Below are 17,548 nucleotides of genomic sequence, written 5' to 3'. Positions count from 1 at the left end.
GTTATGTATGTGTACTTGTGCCTTGATACAGTAGAAAGTTTAAATCTTAATTTAATTTCACTGTTTCAGCCTTAACGTCAACTCTAACTTTAATGTCCATGAAGGAAACTTTGTTTGTCACAGCCGAGGGAAACACAGAACCCACCAGAACTCGGATACATACAGCACCATAATAAAATCAGCCGTGTATATTTTTTATATTTGACTCAGCTGTCATGACCTTTTGAGCCTAAACTCATGCCTCCTGTCTGCTCAGTAAACCTGTTAATCTGTCTCCTCTTCAGATCAGCGTGTGGGCACCTGCTTCTCTGCTCTGGCTAATGGCCGCTGCGCTGCAGAGCTGAGTGGTCAGTACACAAAGATGCAGTGTTGCTGCGACACGGGACGCTGCTGGGCTTTGGGACAGATTCCTGAGATGTGTCCTGTCAGGGGCTCTGGTGAGTACACACGAAAACAAGACATACAGAACATGCAGATCCTATGTTTCAGTCGTCGACAACCACACATGGTTCTAACAACATCTACGTGAGCCTCAAACAAAGAGATGGATAAGAGCTTGAAATGAGGACGAAACATCCATCACCTTCTTCCTCTGCTGACAAAAAACTGGCAGTCTCCACAATAGATTGTCTATGACTTGGCATGAGCACAGGCGGTAAATAAAGCCATGACAGCGTAAATGTTTCACAAGCCAAATGAGTTTAACACAGTAATGTTACACTAGACAAGACTGACGCCATTAGAGAGAGCTTTGAGTTTGTTTGTGTGTGTGTGTGTGTGTGTGTGTGTGGCGGAGAGGGCAGAGCCTCCTATGTCATGAACGCAAACCAAACAGAGAAAAATGGAAAAGATTTGTGTGAAGATAATGACCCATCATCTCCTCAGTCAAGATGGAATTCAGAAAACTCTTCTTCTGCGTGATCCATGACTGATCTGTTACTGATCTTCTTTCACTGGCAGTGCCAAAATAAGATGTGTGTGTGTGCGTGTGTGTGTTTGATTAATTGTGACTGTCACAGTAAGTGAGGAACATACATACAAACAAACAAACAAACATACAGTGCTGTACATTTTTACTATCCACACGGACAAATACATACAGCTTCTGCACAGATACTTCAATTCATACTTTCAAACATACAATTTAATAATGCCCTGGACTTACTGAAACTACATTCCAAAGCAGAGTAGAGTTGATCATTTTTCTCTTATTACTTGGTCAGGCTTTGTTCCAGTCATAGCATATCTGAAACCAGTAAAACTCGTGAAGTTAGACGGTCAATTTAATTACAAACTTCGACAAAAGAACATCAAAATTTATTGCAAAGTGAAATGGCCTTTTTGGATTCTGCAGTTCCAGGAAACAGTGAGTACATTTCAAATATACACTGTAAGACTTTGAGTTGTGCTTGTGTGCCTGAATTACTATAGTGATCCACATAAACTGTTTAAATACAGAAACTTTGTTGGCGCAACTTGTTCTTCTTCAGTTTCTTCTGGGAACATAACCTACAGCAGAATGCATCCACTGATTTGTTCTGTGTGATCTCTTGTTTCTCTTGTAGACGAGTTCAGGCGTCTCTGTATTGTGGGTGTTCCCCAAGGACACGGCCTCCCTCATGGCTACCCCAACGGACACTTTCCCAATGGCAACGGCAATGGGTTCAATTATGGATACAAGTTCCCCAGTGTGCCTAATGGTAATGGTAATGGAGGCATCGGTGGCAACGGAGGAGGAAGCTTTGGAGGGAATGGTGGAAGCTTTGGGGGGAACGGGGGAAGCTTTGGGGCCAATGGAGGAGGACTTCTGAACCATCCACATATAGGTGAGTTGCTCTCCGCATCTGAAGAAGTCTGTTAAATAGCACTAGATAAAAGGGCTCATTTCCAGAGTTGGGAAATGATCTGGATAAGCTGTTTTATTTTTGTTTGCCTGCCGCACTTTGTTCATGTGTCTGTTCTGTGTTCCCAGGCACGGTTTCTGTAAACGACTCTATTGATGTGTGCAAACATTTCACCAACTTGTGTCTGAATGGACGCTGTATTCCCACGCCCACGAGCTACCGCTGCGAGTGCAACATGGGCTACAGACAGGATGTTCGCGGGGAGTGTATTGGTAAGAAACATGCTCGCATACACCGTACTGTACAAGTGCACATGCAAAGTTATTCAGTCAGTTCTCAATAAACCTCTTTGAGCCATACAGGCAGACACAGTGACTGTGTGACAGTCCCACAGTTAATTACATGCACTACACTGCCATCTTCTGCTGACTTAAGGAACTTAATGCAAGTGTAGGCTGACGCTTGCAGTAGAATTCAATCTGACAGTTGCTGTTTTTTTTCCCGTTTGCTTTATTTTTCCTCCCCAGATGTGGATGAGTGTGTGAGTAATCCATGTATCAATGGAGACTGTGTCAACACACCTGGATCGTACCACTGCAAGTGTCATGAGGGCTACCAGGGAACCCCTACCAAACAGGCCTGCATTGGTATGTGTGACTGCTGTCGAATTATATTACTGCATCAAGTCCCCAAGATGTTTCTGTGTATCTATCACTGAAATAGTTTTAACGTATTTCCTTAAAGCTTTGAGGCTCAGTTTAATATTTCCATTGGTTGAAATACAATAAACTCAGCCACATCCTTTCTCCTCTCCCTCTCTTTAGATATTGATGAGTGCATTGTAAACGGAGTGATGTGTCGCAATGGCCGCTGTGTCAACACGGAGGGAAGCTTTCAGTGTATCTGTAACGCTGGCTTTGAGCTCACTCCCGATGGAAAGAACTGCATCGGTAAGAAACCGATACAGAAACAGGTTGAACTTCACTTGAACTTTCAAATTCATAAATGTGACCTGAATCCTTCCTCTGTTTCGCTCCAGATCACGACGAGTGTGCCACCACCAACATGTGCCTCAACGGCATGTGCATCAATGAGGACGGCAGCTTTAAGTGTATCTGCAAGCCGGGCTTCGCTTTAGCACCTAACGGACGCTACTGCACTGGTATGAATGATTTATAAGGTCCAAACAGACACGTGAAGTAATGAGCCAAACAGGCTTCTTCAAAACAGTGCTGACAGATTTGGTGTTCTTTGAAATCCTGCAGATCCTGTTTTGAAACCATTTGTGCACAGATTTGATTTAGAAGAGCTTTTTGAAACATTCCCAATCTGCTGTTATACACAGTCCAGAAAAACAGAGATAGATTAATTTATGAGTCTCTGCTGAGAGATTTTGTCTGGAAACTTATAGACTGGCGGCCGTTCCGTGGCAGTCACACCATAACACAGACAGCACAGGTGCATATCCCAAATACATCGCATCAACGTAAATAAGTTTCCTCATCAAGCTGTCTGTGAGTACAGATGGACTAATTCTAAGGGGCTAATTTTATTTATGACTGATACTCGGAAAAATGCCTTTTTTTCCTCCATTTTGTCATGTTGCTGTGACATCAGTGAAAATATTACCCTGTGAAAACACTTACCTGCATAATTCAAGATGTTTGAAATGTGGTTTTATAGTCAATTTCCTGAACTTACATTACGTTTAGCATCTGGAATGAGAAACAAAAACAGTCACCATTATATTAAAGTTTACAGGAAAGTCATACGATATTGTATATTTACTGTTTTGAGACATTTCTGGAGGAGTTCTAATTGATTTACTAATTGAAGTAGAACATTCATGTCCACCTTAGCTCATAAACCGAAGCTGTCACAGGACGTATACAATATGTGCCCTCTCTTCATCAGACATCGATGAGTGTCAGACACCTGGCATTTGTATGAACGGCCGCTGCATCAACTCCGAGGGCTCCTTCCGCTGTGAGTGTCCTCCGGGCCTGGCCATCGATGTGGATGGGAGAGTGTGTGTGGACACTCACATGAGAACCACCTGCTACGGCGCCATAAAGATGGGCACGTGCTCGCGACCATTCCCTGGTGCAGTGACCAAGTCTGAGTGCTGCTGTGCCAATCCTGAACACGGCTTTGGAGAGCCTTGCCAACCCTGCCCCTCCAGAAACTCAGGTAAAATCTTTGACTCGCTTTACGCAAGTGCTTTTCTCAGTTCTTGGAAATGTTGGTTCATTTTGTTAAATATGCAATAAATAAACAAACAAAAGAAATGTAACTCTCAGGCTTGTCTAATGAGTTGTTCTTTTTCACTGAACTTTCAGCTGAGTTTCAGGCTGTGTGCAGCAGTGGGATTGGCATTACCGCTGATGGCAGAGGTGAGTATGCTGGTCATGAATGTGACTGTTCCCACAGTGCAGTTTCGAAACACTTATATCAGTATTCATCTACATAATCTTATCTTACAAGACTTTATCTTATCTTATGTATTATAATATGTGTCCTCTCATAGACATCAATGAGTGTGCCCTGGACCCTGACATTTGTCAGAACGGCATATGTGAAAACCTGAGAGGAAGCTACCGCTGCATTTGTAACATTGGTTACGAGTCTGACACCAGTGGGAAAAACTGTGTTGGTGAGTCAAAGAAAGTGTGCCGTGTATCTGTCTTAGAGTGAAACTATGGACCTTTCTATTAATACTATGGCCACAAGTCAGAATTGTGATAGAAAGGTAAATGCTAAGATTCAGTGTAACAGCATTAAATTGTACCACAATATCTTTCTCAGGTTTGCTAACAATAGCTAACAACAGACCAAGTAAGGCTGTAGCAGCAACAATGGATGTACTGGACTAAGACAGCGTGTGTTTTATAGCTTATTAATTAAACTTTTCTTATCTGAATTAACATTTATTTTGTCACATCTTAAATAGTCTAGTTTTAAAGGACAATACTGCTGGTTTGCATGATAGCCCTTTAATCTGAAATCATAAATCTTAAGTTACTTTCTAACCAATGGCGTCTCTTGTTTCCCTGCAGACATCAATGAGTGTCTGGTGAACCGTCTGCTTTGTGACAACGGTCTGTGCAGAAACACTCCTGGCTCCTACACCTGCTCCTGTCCGAAGGGATTTGTCTTCAAACCCGAGTCCGAGACCTGCGAAGGTGAGCCCTCACGCACACACACTCGCTCTCACACACATTCTCTCTGACACACAAACACACTCACATGTTTGTGCTGCTTCACATCCATCTGTGTTTTGGCATTTTTTTTTTTTTTACCAACAATCAAGGTCATTATGAGGCGACATTATTACCAGATGTGTTGCATTTAGTTTCCAGTAAACATGTGGCTCATGGAAAGAAGACACACACATAGCGTTCGGAACTGCCAAACAGTGATGACGATCCATTTGCATGCGCCTCTCGGCCCTGACCTCAGGTGTGTTATGCACATGTTTCAGATATCAATGAATGCGTCTCCAGCCCATGCATCAATGGAGTGTGTCGCAACGTGGCCGGGTCCTTCAACTGCGAGTGCACACACGGCAGCAAGCTGGACTCCACCAACACCATCTGCGTGGGTAAGACATCCATCCTCCCAAATGCCTGAGACAAATTAGAGCAGCACCGCAGGGTCCCAGAAACAGCCTGCTCGAGATAATGGTTACACACTGAGACATGAGTGTCAATGGGAAATAATTAGTGCAAGAGTCTTCTTGTCTCATCAGTCTAATTGAGGTTTCCTCTCCACTTTTTTCAACAAACACTGAGGTGGTTCAGGTTTCCAGATACATTATCATCCTCAGATGTTGGGAAAAATGGCCTACAGAGACGATTTACTAGATAAATGTTTGCATGCATGGCCTTGGTTCACGTAGAAATTGCTTTACTTCATAGAGACCACCGTCGATTCAAAATGACACGTGGTATGTAAGAGTCTCTGCTGAGGTTAGATGTATTCCACTTGTTTTGAGGTTTGTTACTGTTGGGAAATCATTGGGAGAAAGCTACATGCTAATATGGAATACAGATTTTATTGTAACTGGAGGGGAGAATGAGTCATTAAATAAATACTAATACATATTGCATGAGCTGGCTCTGTCAGAGGTCTTCAAGTTCCTCTGGTTTGGTTCATTTCTGTTTTATGTTTTGGAGCCCGTCACGCAGCAGGGGAGGAAAGGGAGTAAATTGTGGTTTTGTGTTAGGGTGGCCTTGTGGTTTTGGAGAAAACGTGTCACTGTTATGACTGTACACTATTTCAGTTCATTAGGAATGCAACAGCATAGGATTTAATGTAGTGACGTAGGGGCTTTACTCAGCTCAACATGTAGCCAAAGACAAGTTTTATGGTTGGAGGAGGAGCTGAAGGTGACATGTTTGTGGTGCGTTTTGTTGCCATAGTTAAAGGTGTCCTGTGGAGGCATTTTGACATTTTGACCACTTGTGGTGCTGTGGAGTGATGCTTGAATGAACAGATAATTGTTTGGTTTCTATCTTCTGCTCTACCAGCAAATAGGGCAAATGCACCCAACTTATTTCTAAGGCCTGAAGGATACACACAATATGTTTTGAAGAAAAACACTGAATGTTAACTGTGTTTATAAGAAAATCAATCAAGTCCTCTCTGCGGTCACCTCGGCTCCACAGACAGTATGAAGAGTACGTGCTGGCTGACGATACAAGACAGCCGCTGCGAGGTCAACATCAACGGTGCCACGCTAAAGTCTGAGTGCTGCTCCACACTGGGGGCCGCCTGGGGCAGCCCCTGCGACCCCTGCGAAGTCGGTCAGTTCACACACTCAGATGCTGCAAATTTTTTTGTGCCAGTGTTTAATGTTTGTCATTCTGACCATTGGGGACGCCGTAACTGGACCAATATTAAATTCAGTATTTCCCTGGCAAACCAATGTGTTTGCACATGCTCTACATACAGTGCTCACATATAAAATGCTTTTATTACATCTCTCAATTTTCTCACGTGTCCTCAGACACCGCCTGCTCTCGAGGGTTTGCTCGTATGAAGGGCCTCGTCTGTGAAGGTAAGAACATTTGATAACTTCATGACAGGCCTGCAGTGCTCCCTTCATCCAACATAAATGGCCATTAAAACATCATGTCTTTTCGTCCTTGTAATGTGCCTTAATGTTCTCCCTGTAGATTTCTTTTGTGTGTGTGTGTGTATCACCTTGTAACCATGGCTCTTAAAATGCCCTCCTCCCTGCAGACATTAATGAGTGCGAGGTGTTCCCTGGAGTGTGTACAAATGGCCGGTGTGTGAACACCCAGGGCTCGTTCCGCTGCGAGTGTGCCGAGGGTCTCACCTTGGACAGTACCGGGCGCACGTGTGTGGGTAAGAGAAGTGAAATTTTATCCAGTGAAACTGTTGTTTCCAGCCGCTATTACATCACTGCACTATTAGGCCCAAACTTGTTTTTTAACCTACTTGTCTAGATATGAGAAGTGAGCAGTGCTACATGAAGTGGCACGAAGACGAGTGTGGCGAGCCGCTGCCAGGCAGATACCGTGTGGACATGTGCTGCTGCTCAGTGGGTGCTGCCTGGGGCGTCGACTGTGAGGAGTGTCCCAAAGCGGGCTCACCCGAGTACAGAGCCATCTGTCCCAGAGGGCCCGGCTTCGCCAACAGGGGAGATATTCTGACTGGCAGGCCCTTCTACAAAGGTACCAGGATGCTTTTATCCAAAGTGCTTCGTAGTATCATGAGTGTGTGCATTGGATGGTAAAACCACACATCACCATTGACTGCCATGCTAGAGAATAAAGTATTATCTGTAATGGTCATACTTACATAAGATATTTGTGTAGTTAATCTTAGTTTGAGCAAATGAGAAGTCGTGCAAAGTGGTGCAAAAACAGTAGTGACTTAAATACAACAATGATAGAAACGAGGCTAAAACGTACAAGGACAGACGGAGGAAAACTGTGGTGTTGCACAGAATTTTGTAGCTCTAACTCATCTTATTGAGATTTTGATTTGATGTCCTTCTCTGCAGATGTAAACGAGTGTAAGGTGTTCCAGGGTCTTTGTACTTATGGAAATTGCCGGAACACCATCGGCAGTTTCAAGTGTCGCTGCAACAGTGGCTTCGCTCTGACCGCAGAAGAGAGGAACTGCACAGGTATGAGAGACGGGCAGAAAGAAACATTTCCATCACAGGCGGAGAGCAGTTCGTGAGCATGCCTTTTCTAATGTTTCAGACATCGATGAGTGTCGCATCTCCCCGGACTTGTGCGGTCACGGTACCTGTGTCAATACACCCGGCAGCTTTGAGTGTGAATGTTTTGAGGGCTACGAGAGCGGCTTCATGATGATGAAGAACTGCATGGGTAAGTCCGAACCAGATTCACTCACGATTACACAATGTCAAATGATAACCGTGATATCACAGTCCCGTTAATTCCATGTTTCTTTTCTTCCTCTTCCTTCCCTCTTCATCCCTCTCTTCCTCCCTGGCAGACATTGATGAGTGTGAGAGGAACCCCCTGTTGTGTCGTGGGGGAACCTGCCTGAACACAGAAGGGAGCTATGAGTGTGAATGTCCCACCGGATTCTCGCTCAGCACCGATGGATCTGCCTGTGAAGGTGGATCATACATCACACATCGCACACATACATATGCATTCACACACAGGTGTTACATATCATACTCAGCACAGCAAATTCATTTGAAGTGGTAGTGCGCTTGAAACCTCAGTGGAGTCCTGAAAAACTAGTTTTACACAGTAAAATATACACCACATCGTATATAATGCTAATTATCTGTCCTTGTTTGCTGGTCCTGTCAGATGTGAATGAATGCCAGCTGAGTGACAACTTGTGTAAGAATGGCCAGTGTGTCAACATGCCGGGAACCTACCAGTGCTCCTGTGACACCGGTTACCAGGCCACACCTGACCGGCAGGGCTGCGTCGGTGAGTGGAACAAACTTAATCCAAAAAACGTACACCAACGTTAGATAATTAGGAAATGAACTGATGCATTTGTGTACTGACTTCTTTGTACACACTTAACCTGTGTAATTCTAGTCTAATGACCGAGACATCTAACTGTAATCATGACCTTTCTTTGCAGATATTGATGAATGCACCATTATGAATGGAGGCTGTGAAACCCACTGTACCAACTCCGAGGGCAGCTATGAGTGCAGCTGTAGTGAGGGCTACGCTCTCATGCCTGACCTCAGGACCTGCGCAGGTGATGAAACACAGGCTACATCTCTATTTCCATCAACTCCTTTTCCACAAATTCAAACAATAAAGAAATGCAACAATGCCACAATGTTATAGTTTCCATCGTGTCTCATGTTTCCTATGAAAATATAAGCTGTCTGGTGCTCTACATGGCGTTGCCACCTACAGCACATTGACATGTATTTCTGCTGTTTCTGTCAGATATCGATGAGTGTGAGGAGACTCCAGACATCTGTGATGGAGGCCAGTGCACCAACATACCTGGGGAATACCGCTGTCTGTGCTATGATGGCTTCATGGCTTCTATGGACATGAGGACATGTATCGGTGAGAGGAAAAACAACACTGGGATACTTATTTTGAATGTAGCTTGGGAAACACATGCTGCAATCTCTCTCGTTTTGCACATGTGTATCTTTTATTTGAAATCTTGTGTTTTTGATAACTACTTTTTCTGCCACATGAATTTATTCGTTCAGCTCCTCTGACCTGAACCGTGGGACTTTCTCTGTCAGTCTCATTTTCTGTCAGTCTAACCTCTCAAGGCCACAGCGTTCACATATTATCTGTGTCTGTCCATGCCTGTCTGCCCAGATGTGAACGAGTGTGACTTGAACCCAAACATCTGCCTCCACGGCGACTGCGAGAACACCAAAGGCTCCTTCATCTGCCATTGTCAGCTGGGATACTTTGTCAAGAAGGGATCCACGGGCTGCACAGGTACACACACACACACACACACACATACACACACACACACACACACACACACACACACACAAACATCAGGAGCTGAGCTGTCACTGAGAGGTCTGGGCCTCTGTGTGTCCACATCTGAGTGCGGAGACAGTTCATCCATGCATACAGTAGTTTCAGGTCGACCATTTTTAAAATGATCATTTATTCATGACTGACTACTTATAGAATTAAAAAGTAAGCAAAAAGCTAAATTTAAAGGGAAAGGGAACTAGCCAGTACAAGCGTGTGTTGCTGTCTGTTTATTGATCTCCATTTCTCTCCAGATGTTGATGAGTGTGAGATTGGGGCTCATAACTGCGACATGCATGCTGCCTGCATCAACGTGCCCGGAAGCTTTAAATGTCGCTGTCGAGACGGCTGGGTGGGAGACGGCATCAAGTGCGTGGGTGAGTACGTCTTAGATGTGATGTCGCTTTTGCAACAGATGTTTTATGTTTGCTATGCAAATTTTTAAGATAAAATAAAGGCACAACATTTTTTTGGTCGGTTTTGATTGAGTTCTTTTCTCTCACACTTTCTTCATGTGTAGATCAGGATGAGTGCTCCGCAGAGGACCACAACTGCAACCTGAATGCAGACTGCGTCAACACACCAGGATCTTACAGGTGTACATGCAAGGAGGGCTTCAATGGAGATGGATTCTCCTGCTCCGGTAAGGCTGTTACCTAACTGAACATTACCGTGTGTGCAGCGAGCTTCATGCGCAGTCGTCCTCTAATGCATTGGTTCCTTCTGTTTCAGACATGGATGAGTGTGCAGACAATGTGAACCTGTGTGAGAACGGCCAGTGTCTGAATGCTCCGGGTGGCTACCGCTGCGAGTGTGAGATGGGCTTCACTCCCACAGAGGACAGCAAGGCCTGTCAAGGTGCTGCACTCATTCTGTCACATTTTATTCCCTGTTCCCTTTTGTTCATTCGGCTAACATTTTCTTTCTGTCTGTCATCTTTGCCACAGACATCGACGAGTGTAATTTTCAGAACATCTGTGTGTTTGGAACGTGCCAGAACCTTCCAGGGATGTTCCGCTGTGTGTGTGATGATGGTTATGAACTCGACCGCAGCGGAGGAAACTGCACTGGTGAGTGCAGGACGTCTGTAACTGTACCTCTAAAATCTCAGAGTTCAGACAAGGAAAAGGCTCAGATAGCTTGGCAGAGTTTCCTGTACAACACCAGCCTTCATTCATGCATATTACCATTCAAAATCTTTGACTAAAGATATCCAACATGTGCAAAGATGTTTCTAATTTGATCCGTTTGTTCCCTTCATTCCTCAGTCTTTGTACTGCTTACCTACAAAGCACCCTCATTTAGTTTGTGACATGAACAAGATTTTATTTAAAGGTAGAAAAAGTATCATTGGTTTCTGTACAGTAGCACAAAAACTAATAGGTTCAGTAATCTGGTGTGTGTTTGTATTTGTCACTGTGTACTGCAGACATCAACGAGTGCGCTGACCCTGTGAACTGCATCAACGGGCTGTGTGTCAACACTCCAGGGAGCTATATGTGCAATTGCCCCGCTGACTTTGAGCTCAACCCCACAGGAGTGGGCTGCGTAGGTGAGTTGCATTTAAAGCTGACAGGTTTAAATCGACGGCCAAGCTGAAACAAGGCAAACCCTTTAAAAATGAGCAGGTTTTAATGAAAAAGGTGTCCTCCATAAGCTGATCCTTTATGATGGACTACATAACAAGAAAAAGAGACACAAGTTAATGAAAAGTAAATTTATAATTTAGAAATTAAGCACAGCATGGAGACTTAAACTGTAGGAGGTGACGTCTTATTCAGTTAAAGCGCCACCATGACGCAAAATATTATAATTATTTTGACAGTTTAATTATCTAGCATATGTCTTTCTTAGATACCCGTGTGGGCAACTGCTTCCTGGACATCCTTGCACGTGGGGATGGGGGAATCTCCTGCAGTGCTGAGATCGGAGTGGGCGTGACCCGAGCTTCCTGTTGCTGCTCCCTGGGAGGAGCCTGGGGAAACCCCTGTGAACTGTGCCCCGCCCCCAACTCCAGTATGCACCTCAGCACCTCGACTGATCAATTAATATTAGTGTTTACTGCAAAAATGATTTCTTCCCACTGTGAAATGGAAAGTCACTAACTTGCTGTTTGTCCCTCTGTCTTGTCTGTAGCGGAATATAAGACACTCTGCCCAGGAGGAGAGGGATTCAGGCCCAATCCCATCACTGTTATCCTGGAAGGTAAACAGTGAAGCCTTCTCTGTTTTCCAGCCTTGTGCTGAATTATCAACTGCGGCTGCGGCTGCCAACAAAACACTAACCATCAGTCTTTGTTTCAGAATTTAGAAAATGCAATCTAACATAAAATCAATACACTGGTGACATCTGTGGGTCTGTGAATTATTGTCTAGACATTGATGAGTGCCAGGAGCTGCCAGGCCTCTGCCAGGGTGGAAACTGTGTTAACACCTTTGGTAGTTTCCAGTGTGAGTGTCCAGCAGGCTACTATCTCAATGAGGAGACTCGCATCTGTGAGGGTAAGAAGTGAAAGCGAACTTGCAAAAAAATATGTTAACCTATTCAGATAAAATTATATGAATTACTCATAAATGAACATCCTGCTCACATATCTTATTATATGTCATCATATCGTTATGTGCAGATATCGATGAGTGCACAACCCACATTGGGATCTGTGGACCTGGTACCTGCTACAACACTCTGGGCAACTACACCTGTGTGTGTCCCCCTGAATACATGCAGGTTAATGGAGGAAACAACTGCATGGGTGAGCAGGAGAGAAAAAATAAACTTAAATGTAAATCACAGTTTGAAAAGGCAGACATTTTAAACTGACTGCTGTGTTCCTCCCTTTATCGCAGACATGAGGAAGAGCGTGTGTTACCGTAACTTCAACGACACCTGTGAGAACGAGCTGTCCTTCAACATGACCAAGAAGATGTGCTGCTGCGCCTACAATGTGGGAAAGGCCTGGAACAAGCCGTGTGAGGCCTGTCCAACTCCTGCCACCTGTGAGCGTCAATGAATACACTGAAACATACTGTGAAAACTACTGTGAAAACACTGCTGTATGAGCAGATTGTAATACCTTCACTGAGTGTCTCCTGGCCTGTCTGTTTCAGCTGAGTACCAGTTACTGTGTGGTAACCAGGCTCCTGGCTTCATCATTGACATCCACACTGGCAAGCCAATTGGTAAGGGCATGACAAGGTCAAAATTGGTCCTGTATCATACAAAAGTGGCACCGGTACAAAGTCCAGTTTGCATTATAACATTCTGTGGTGTTGTTTTATGCAGATATTGATGAGTGCAGGGAGATCCCTGGTATCTGCGCCAATGGAGTGTGTATCAACCAGATCGGGAGCTTCCGCTGTGAATGTCCGATGGGCTTCAGCTACAACAACATACTGCTCATTTGTGAAGGTAAAACTCAGGCCACCACCACCACCACTACCACCACTTGACTGACCCTAACTTTAACCCCAGTCTTAACTGTAAAATTGAATGATTGGATCACACACACACACACACACACACACACACAATCATGTCTTTTGACCACTTAATAATTCGACTGTAATGCCAAGGCACAGAGGGCAAAACTCAGCAAAATGAAAAGCCAGTAACCAAAATCACTCCAGCAGGAGGTAAAAACTATAAAACACAAAACCACTAAGATAACAAACAGTGTCCCAAAAACAAAACCGTACAAAACTAAGGGGGCAGGCAGGTAGGAATCTAAAGATACAAGAACACAGTTGAAATAAGCAGCAGCTGAGTACAGAGTTCACATGCTACAAAAAAAATCTGACAACAAGGAGCAAGAAACACGGAGCTTAAAACTGGTGAAGATAATTGCTGCATGCCGATCAGCTGTGCTGCCTGCCGCTCAACACACCTGCCAGCCACACCTCCAACCTGACCAGAAGAGAGAGAGAGAGAGAGTGAGACACCAGAAAATCAAAAAAAAAAACAATACAAAAAACCCCTGAACCACTGCACACACACACACACACACACACACATATACACACATGCACACGCACATGCACACACACACACACACACACACACACACACACACACACACACACACATAAATACAGTTACACTCACTCTCACTGTCCAAGAGGCACTTTTACAAGCAGTCCGTTCAGGAGAGTTAATGCTGCCTTTCCCACGGGAATTATGCCCTTGTAAAGTCGAGTGTAGTGGCTCTGAATGGGAGTACCTGCCTGGACCTTCAATCATCCTGCAAGCGTCTGTCTGAACTGTACCAGAGCCAAAATGGAGCCGTCGTGTTTCCCTCCTGCTGTCCACAAGCTGACTGCCTGCTCTGACCAGACAGTTATGGAGCCCGTGATTGATGTCCTCTGTTTCTCTCTGTCTTCCTCCTGTGTAGATATTGATGAGTGTAACAGCGGGGACAACCTGTGCCAACGCAATGCCAACTGTATCAACATTCCAGGCAGCTACCGCTGCGAGTGCTCGCCGGGCTTCAAACTGTCCCCCAGCGGGGCCTGTGTGGGTGAGTCCAGCCTGTCTGACAGGCCTGACTGGGGTTTCCCATCTTAAAACACCGTGGGGTAGACAGGTAGACTGATTGTGTTGGTGATGTGAGGAAAATGTAAAACACTGATATCCCTTGTTGAGGGAAAATAATTATGTTAGTCCAGCCAATCAGCATCAGGTGATGTTTGTGCTTGTGTGCAGGGAAGGAGACATGGCAGGAGTGAGAGGGACAGTCAGTCTGACTTGCTAGCATGTAATCACATGGTGAAGAGGGAGAAATGGCAATATGAACAATCTTTCTACAGAATGACTAACCCCACCTTTAACTGACACCAGCCTTTGACCACACAGAACACCAGTTTATGTCTGGTCTGGTTAGGTTTTATTCTGTCTTAAACCACCGTATATTTCAGGATGTGTGCATATAAAGTGCAGTCATTAATTAGTCATTTAGTGAATCAGCAGAAATCAAATTATTGTTTGACTCATTAATCGAAGTATAAATGATCATTCAAGCTTCTCAAATGTTAGAAGGTCTGTGTATTTCATATCGTTGTAAATTTAATATGATTTGATTTTGTTCAAAATAAGCCATTTGAAGACATCATCTTGGGCATTTTGACATTTAAGCTAAACAGTTACCTAACAATAATGACCAGCTGAATCGATCGCAAATAGTTGGTATTTGCAGCCATTTATAATACATTCATATTTCCCATTTCTGTCTCTCTTTCAGACCGTAATGAGTGCCAGGAGATTCCTAATGTATGCAGCCATGGAGAGTGTATTGATACGCAGGGAAGCTACCGCTGTCTCTGCCACAACGGCTTCAAGGCTACGGCTGATCAGACCATGTGCTTGGGTGAGAAGCACAACGCAAAACTAGACTGATACACACAACGCCGTGTGGCGTGTCATCCTGCAAAGTAACAGGCACATTTGTTTTTACATTTGAATGATTTTACTGCCTCTCATGCTGTGCTTGTTCTGTCTGTGTGTGCTTTAGACATCGATGAGTGTGACAGACAGCCGTGTGGTAACGGTACCTGTAAAAACACTGTGGGATCCTACAACTGCCTCTGCTTCCCCGGCTTCGAGCTCACTCACAACAACGACTGCATGGGTGAGGATCCTTTACTGTTGGGCCCCGCAAAGGTCAACAACAGTTTTACAGCTCACAGTCTTGACACGGGTTTAGATGTTATGTTGTTAAAGGTTATAAATTCCTTTAAAAGCATGCTGCCCTTTTCTGTAGCAGTATTATATTTGGACAGGCATGAAAACAGATTGATCAAAGTTGACTGTGTTTTGATTTCTCTTTGGCTTTATAGAGGAATATATCACAGTGTATTTAAAAGTGTGTCTTTGGCGGTGTAACAAAGAAAATGATACACAAGCCAGCCTTTACAGAAGCTCTGACGCCAGGAAAAACACAAATTTCTTCCCTTTCTACCCTTCAGACATAGATGAGTGCAGCGCCCTCCAGGGCCAAGTGTGCAGGAACGGACAGTGCATCAACGGACTGGGTTCCTTCCAGTGTCTCTGCCATGAGGGTTATGAGAACACTCCGGATGGGAAGAACTGTGTCGGTAAGCCAGTGATCAGATATACGTGAAAAGTAAGAGCGTGGCGGGGTGTTTATAGACCTTCATGCAGTACGCTTTGTCTGGCACGCACATGCATGCAACACACATTCTCTGATGTGTACATTGTCTCATTTTCCACAGATATCAATGAGTGTGTGAGTCTGCCCGGCACCTGCTCTCCAGGAACATGTCAGAATCTGGACGGATCGTTCAGATGTATCTGCCCTCCTGGCTACGAGGTCCAAAATGACCAGTGTATAGGTAAGACACAAACACACACACACACACACACACACACACATATAGGGATAGAGACACTTAAGCACAGACTAAATGCTCCACATATACTCAAACCAGCAAGGGCGACCGAGCCATCTGCCACACCACACACACTCACTAGAACGCCCTTCTCACCTCCCTTTCTCCTCCCTGCCCTCTTTTACGCTCCCTTCCCAGATATCAACGAGTGTGAGGTGGAGCCCAACATCTGCCAGTTTGGCACCTGCACCAACACCCCCGGCAGCTTCCAGTGCACCTGCCAGCCGGGCTTCGTGCTCTCTGACAACAAACGGCGCTGCTACGGTGAGAGTAGTTAACAGTAGGCCACAGCAGACAGTGCTGATGATCTTCAGTGAATGTGGTAATCTGACTTACTTTCACGCCACTGCTGGAGTTTGTCTTTGTGTGAATGAATAACAGATCAGTTGCTGTCAATCTACAAAAAAGCAGAAGATCAGACTGAATCTTTTTTCCGTCTTACGGCAGATACCAGAGAGAGCTTCTGTTTCACCAAATTTGAGGCGGGAAAGTGCTCCGTCCCCAAAGCTTTAAACACCACCAAGGCCAAGTGCTGCTGCAGCAAGATGCCTGGCGAGGGCTGGGGACTCCCCTGTGAGCTGTGTCCGCGAGACAACGAGGGTGTGTAACACACACACACACACACACACACACCACACACCACACACCACACACACAGCTTTAATTAACACATACACATGCACACGAAGGCACTCATAAAATAATGAAGCTGACCTTTTTTGGTGCGTCTCCAGCTGCTTTCGACACTCTGTGTCCCTACGGTCATGGAGCCCTGCCTGGACCCGGAGACGCTCGTGAAGGTGAGTGCTACAACGTATATCTAATCCCTTGAATTTAGTGGCCGGTTGTAGAGGTCTTGTACAGCATATGCTTTAAAAAGAATGAGCTAATTTTCTCTTGCTCTCTCTAGATATGAATGAGTGTCTGGAAAACCCAGAAATCTGCCAGAATGGTATCTGCATCAACACAGATGGTTCGTTCCGCTGTGAATGTCCCTTCGGATACAACTTGGATTACACTGGAGTCAACTGTGTTGGTGAGAGAGTTTCTGAAATTAAAGTTAACAGTCTGCAACATTTTCTTATAATTAATGCCTTAAATGAGCCCTGGCCCCATAGAGAAGATTTGGAGTATTTATCATGGAACAGCAGCAGTTCAGCAGACATGGCTCAGAATATATCACCATACTCAGTCTCACCACCCAGGTCTGATATTATTTTGCTGGCACCAGTAGCACCAGAGTGCATTACAGCCTGATCTATTTTTGGATTAACATTTAAGATCCTAATGAGCCTTTAAAATGTCA

The 17,548-nt window shown here is 44.7% G+C and overlaps 1 protein-coding gene across 1 annotated transcript in view; it reads left to right on the top strand.

The window, feature by feature from the left end:
- The window catches only part of fbn3 (fibrillin 3), a 63,349-nt gene that overhangs the window by 39,225 nt on the left and 6,576 nt on the right, over positions 1-17,548 (top strand). Inside the window, exons 10-52 of the mRNA XM_076727116.1 lie at positions 285-437; positions 1,566-1,826; positions 1,973-2,116; positions 2,372-2,491; positions 2,669-2,794; positions 2,884-3,006; positions 3,759-4,034; positions 4,184-4,237; positions 4,372-4,497; positions 4,901-5,026; positions 5,326-5,445; positions 6,512-6,649; positions 6,853-6,903; positions 7,089-7,214; positions 7,316-7,543; positions 7,876-8,001; positions 8,081-8,209; positions 8,340-8,465; positions 8,669-8,794; positions 8,955-9,077; positions 9,275-9,400; positions 9,668-9,793; positions 10,096-10,218; positions 10,362-10,484; positions 10,574-10,699; positions 10,789-10,911; positions 11,271-11,393; positions 11,696-11,857; positions 11,978-12,046; positions 12,217-12,342; positions 12,468-12,593; positions 12,688-12,837; positions 12,949-13,020; positions 13,124-13,249; positions 14,229-14,354; positions 15,075-15,200; positions 15,345-15,461; positions 15,799-15,927; positions 16,066-16,185; positions 16,381-16,506; positions 16,690-16,842; positions 16,977-17,042; positions 17,153-17,278. Of these exons, the coding sequence (XP_076583231.1) occupies positions 285-437; positions 1,566-1,826; positions 1,973-2,116; positions 2,372-2,491; positions 2,669-2,794; positions 2,884-3,006; positions 3,759-4,034; positions 4,184-4,237; positions 4,372-4,497; positions 4,901-5,026; positions 5,326-5,445; positions 6,512-6,649; positions 6,853-6,903; positions 7,089-7,214; positions 7,316-7,543; positions 7,876-8,001; positions 8,081-8,209; positions 8,340-8,465; positions 8,669-8,794; positions 8,955-9,077; positions 9,275-9,400; positions 9,668-9,793; positions 10,096-10,218; positions 10,362-10,484; positions 10,574-10,699; positions 10,789-10,911; positions 11,271-11,393; positions 11,696-11,857; positions 11,978-12,046; positions 12,217-12,342; positions 12,468-12,593; positions 12,688-12,837; positions 12,949-13,020; positions 13,124-13,249; positions 14,229-14,354; positions 15,075-15,200; positions 15,345-15,461; positions 15,799-15,927; positions 16,066-16,185; positions 16,381-16,506; positions 16,690-16,842; positions 16,977-17,042; positions 17,153-17,278 (5,592 nt within the window). The remainder of the gene's footprint in view (positions 1-284; positions 438-1,565; positions 1,827-1,972; positions 2,117-2,371; positions 2,492-2,668; positions 2,795-2,883; positions 3,007-3,758; positions 4,035-4,183; positions 4,238-4,371; positions 4,498-4,900; positions 5,027-5,325; positions 5,446-6,511; positions 6,650-6,852; positions 6,904-7,088; positions 7,215-7,315; positions 7,544-7,875; positions 8,002-8,080; positions 8,210-8,339; positions 8,466-8,668; positions 8,795-8,954; positions 9,078-9,274; positions 9,401-9,667; positions 9,794-10,095; positions 10,219-10,361; positions 10,485-10,573; positions 10,700-10,788; positions 10,912-11,270; positions 11,394-11,695; positions 11,858-11,977; positions 12,047-12,216; positions 12,343-12,467; positions 12,594-12,687; positions 12,838-12,948; positions 13,021-13,123; positions 13,250-14,228; positions 14,355-15,074; positions 15,201-15,344; positions 15,462-15,798; positions 15,928-16,065; positions 16,186-16,380; positions 16,507-16,689; positions 16,843-16,976; positions 17,043-17,152; positions 17,279-17,548) is intronic.

This window comes from Chaetodon auriga, chromosome 3, assembly GCF_051107435.1.
Source record: "Chaetodon auriga isolate fChaAug3 chromosome 3, fChaAug3.hap1, whole genome shotgun sequence".
NCBI classification, from domain to species: Eukaryota; Metazoa; Chordata; class Actinopteri; order Chaetodontiformes; family Chaetodontidae; genus Chaetodon; species Chaetodon auriga.
This window is presented reverse-complemented; position numbering and strand designations above follow the sequence as displayed.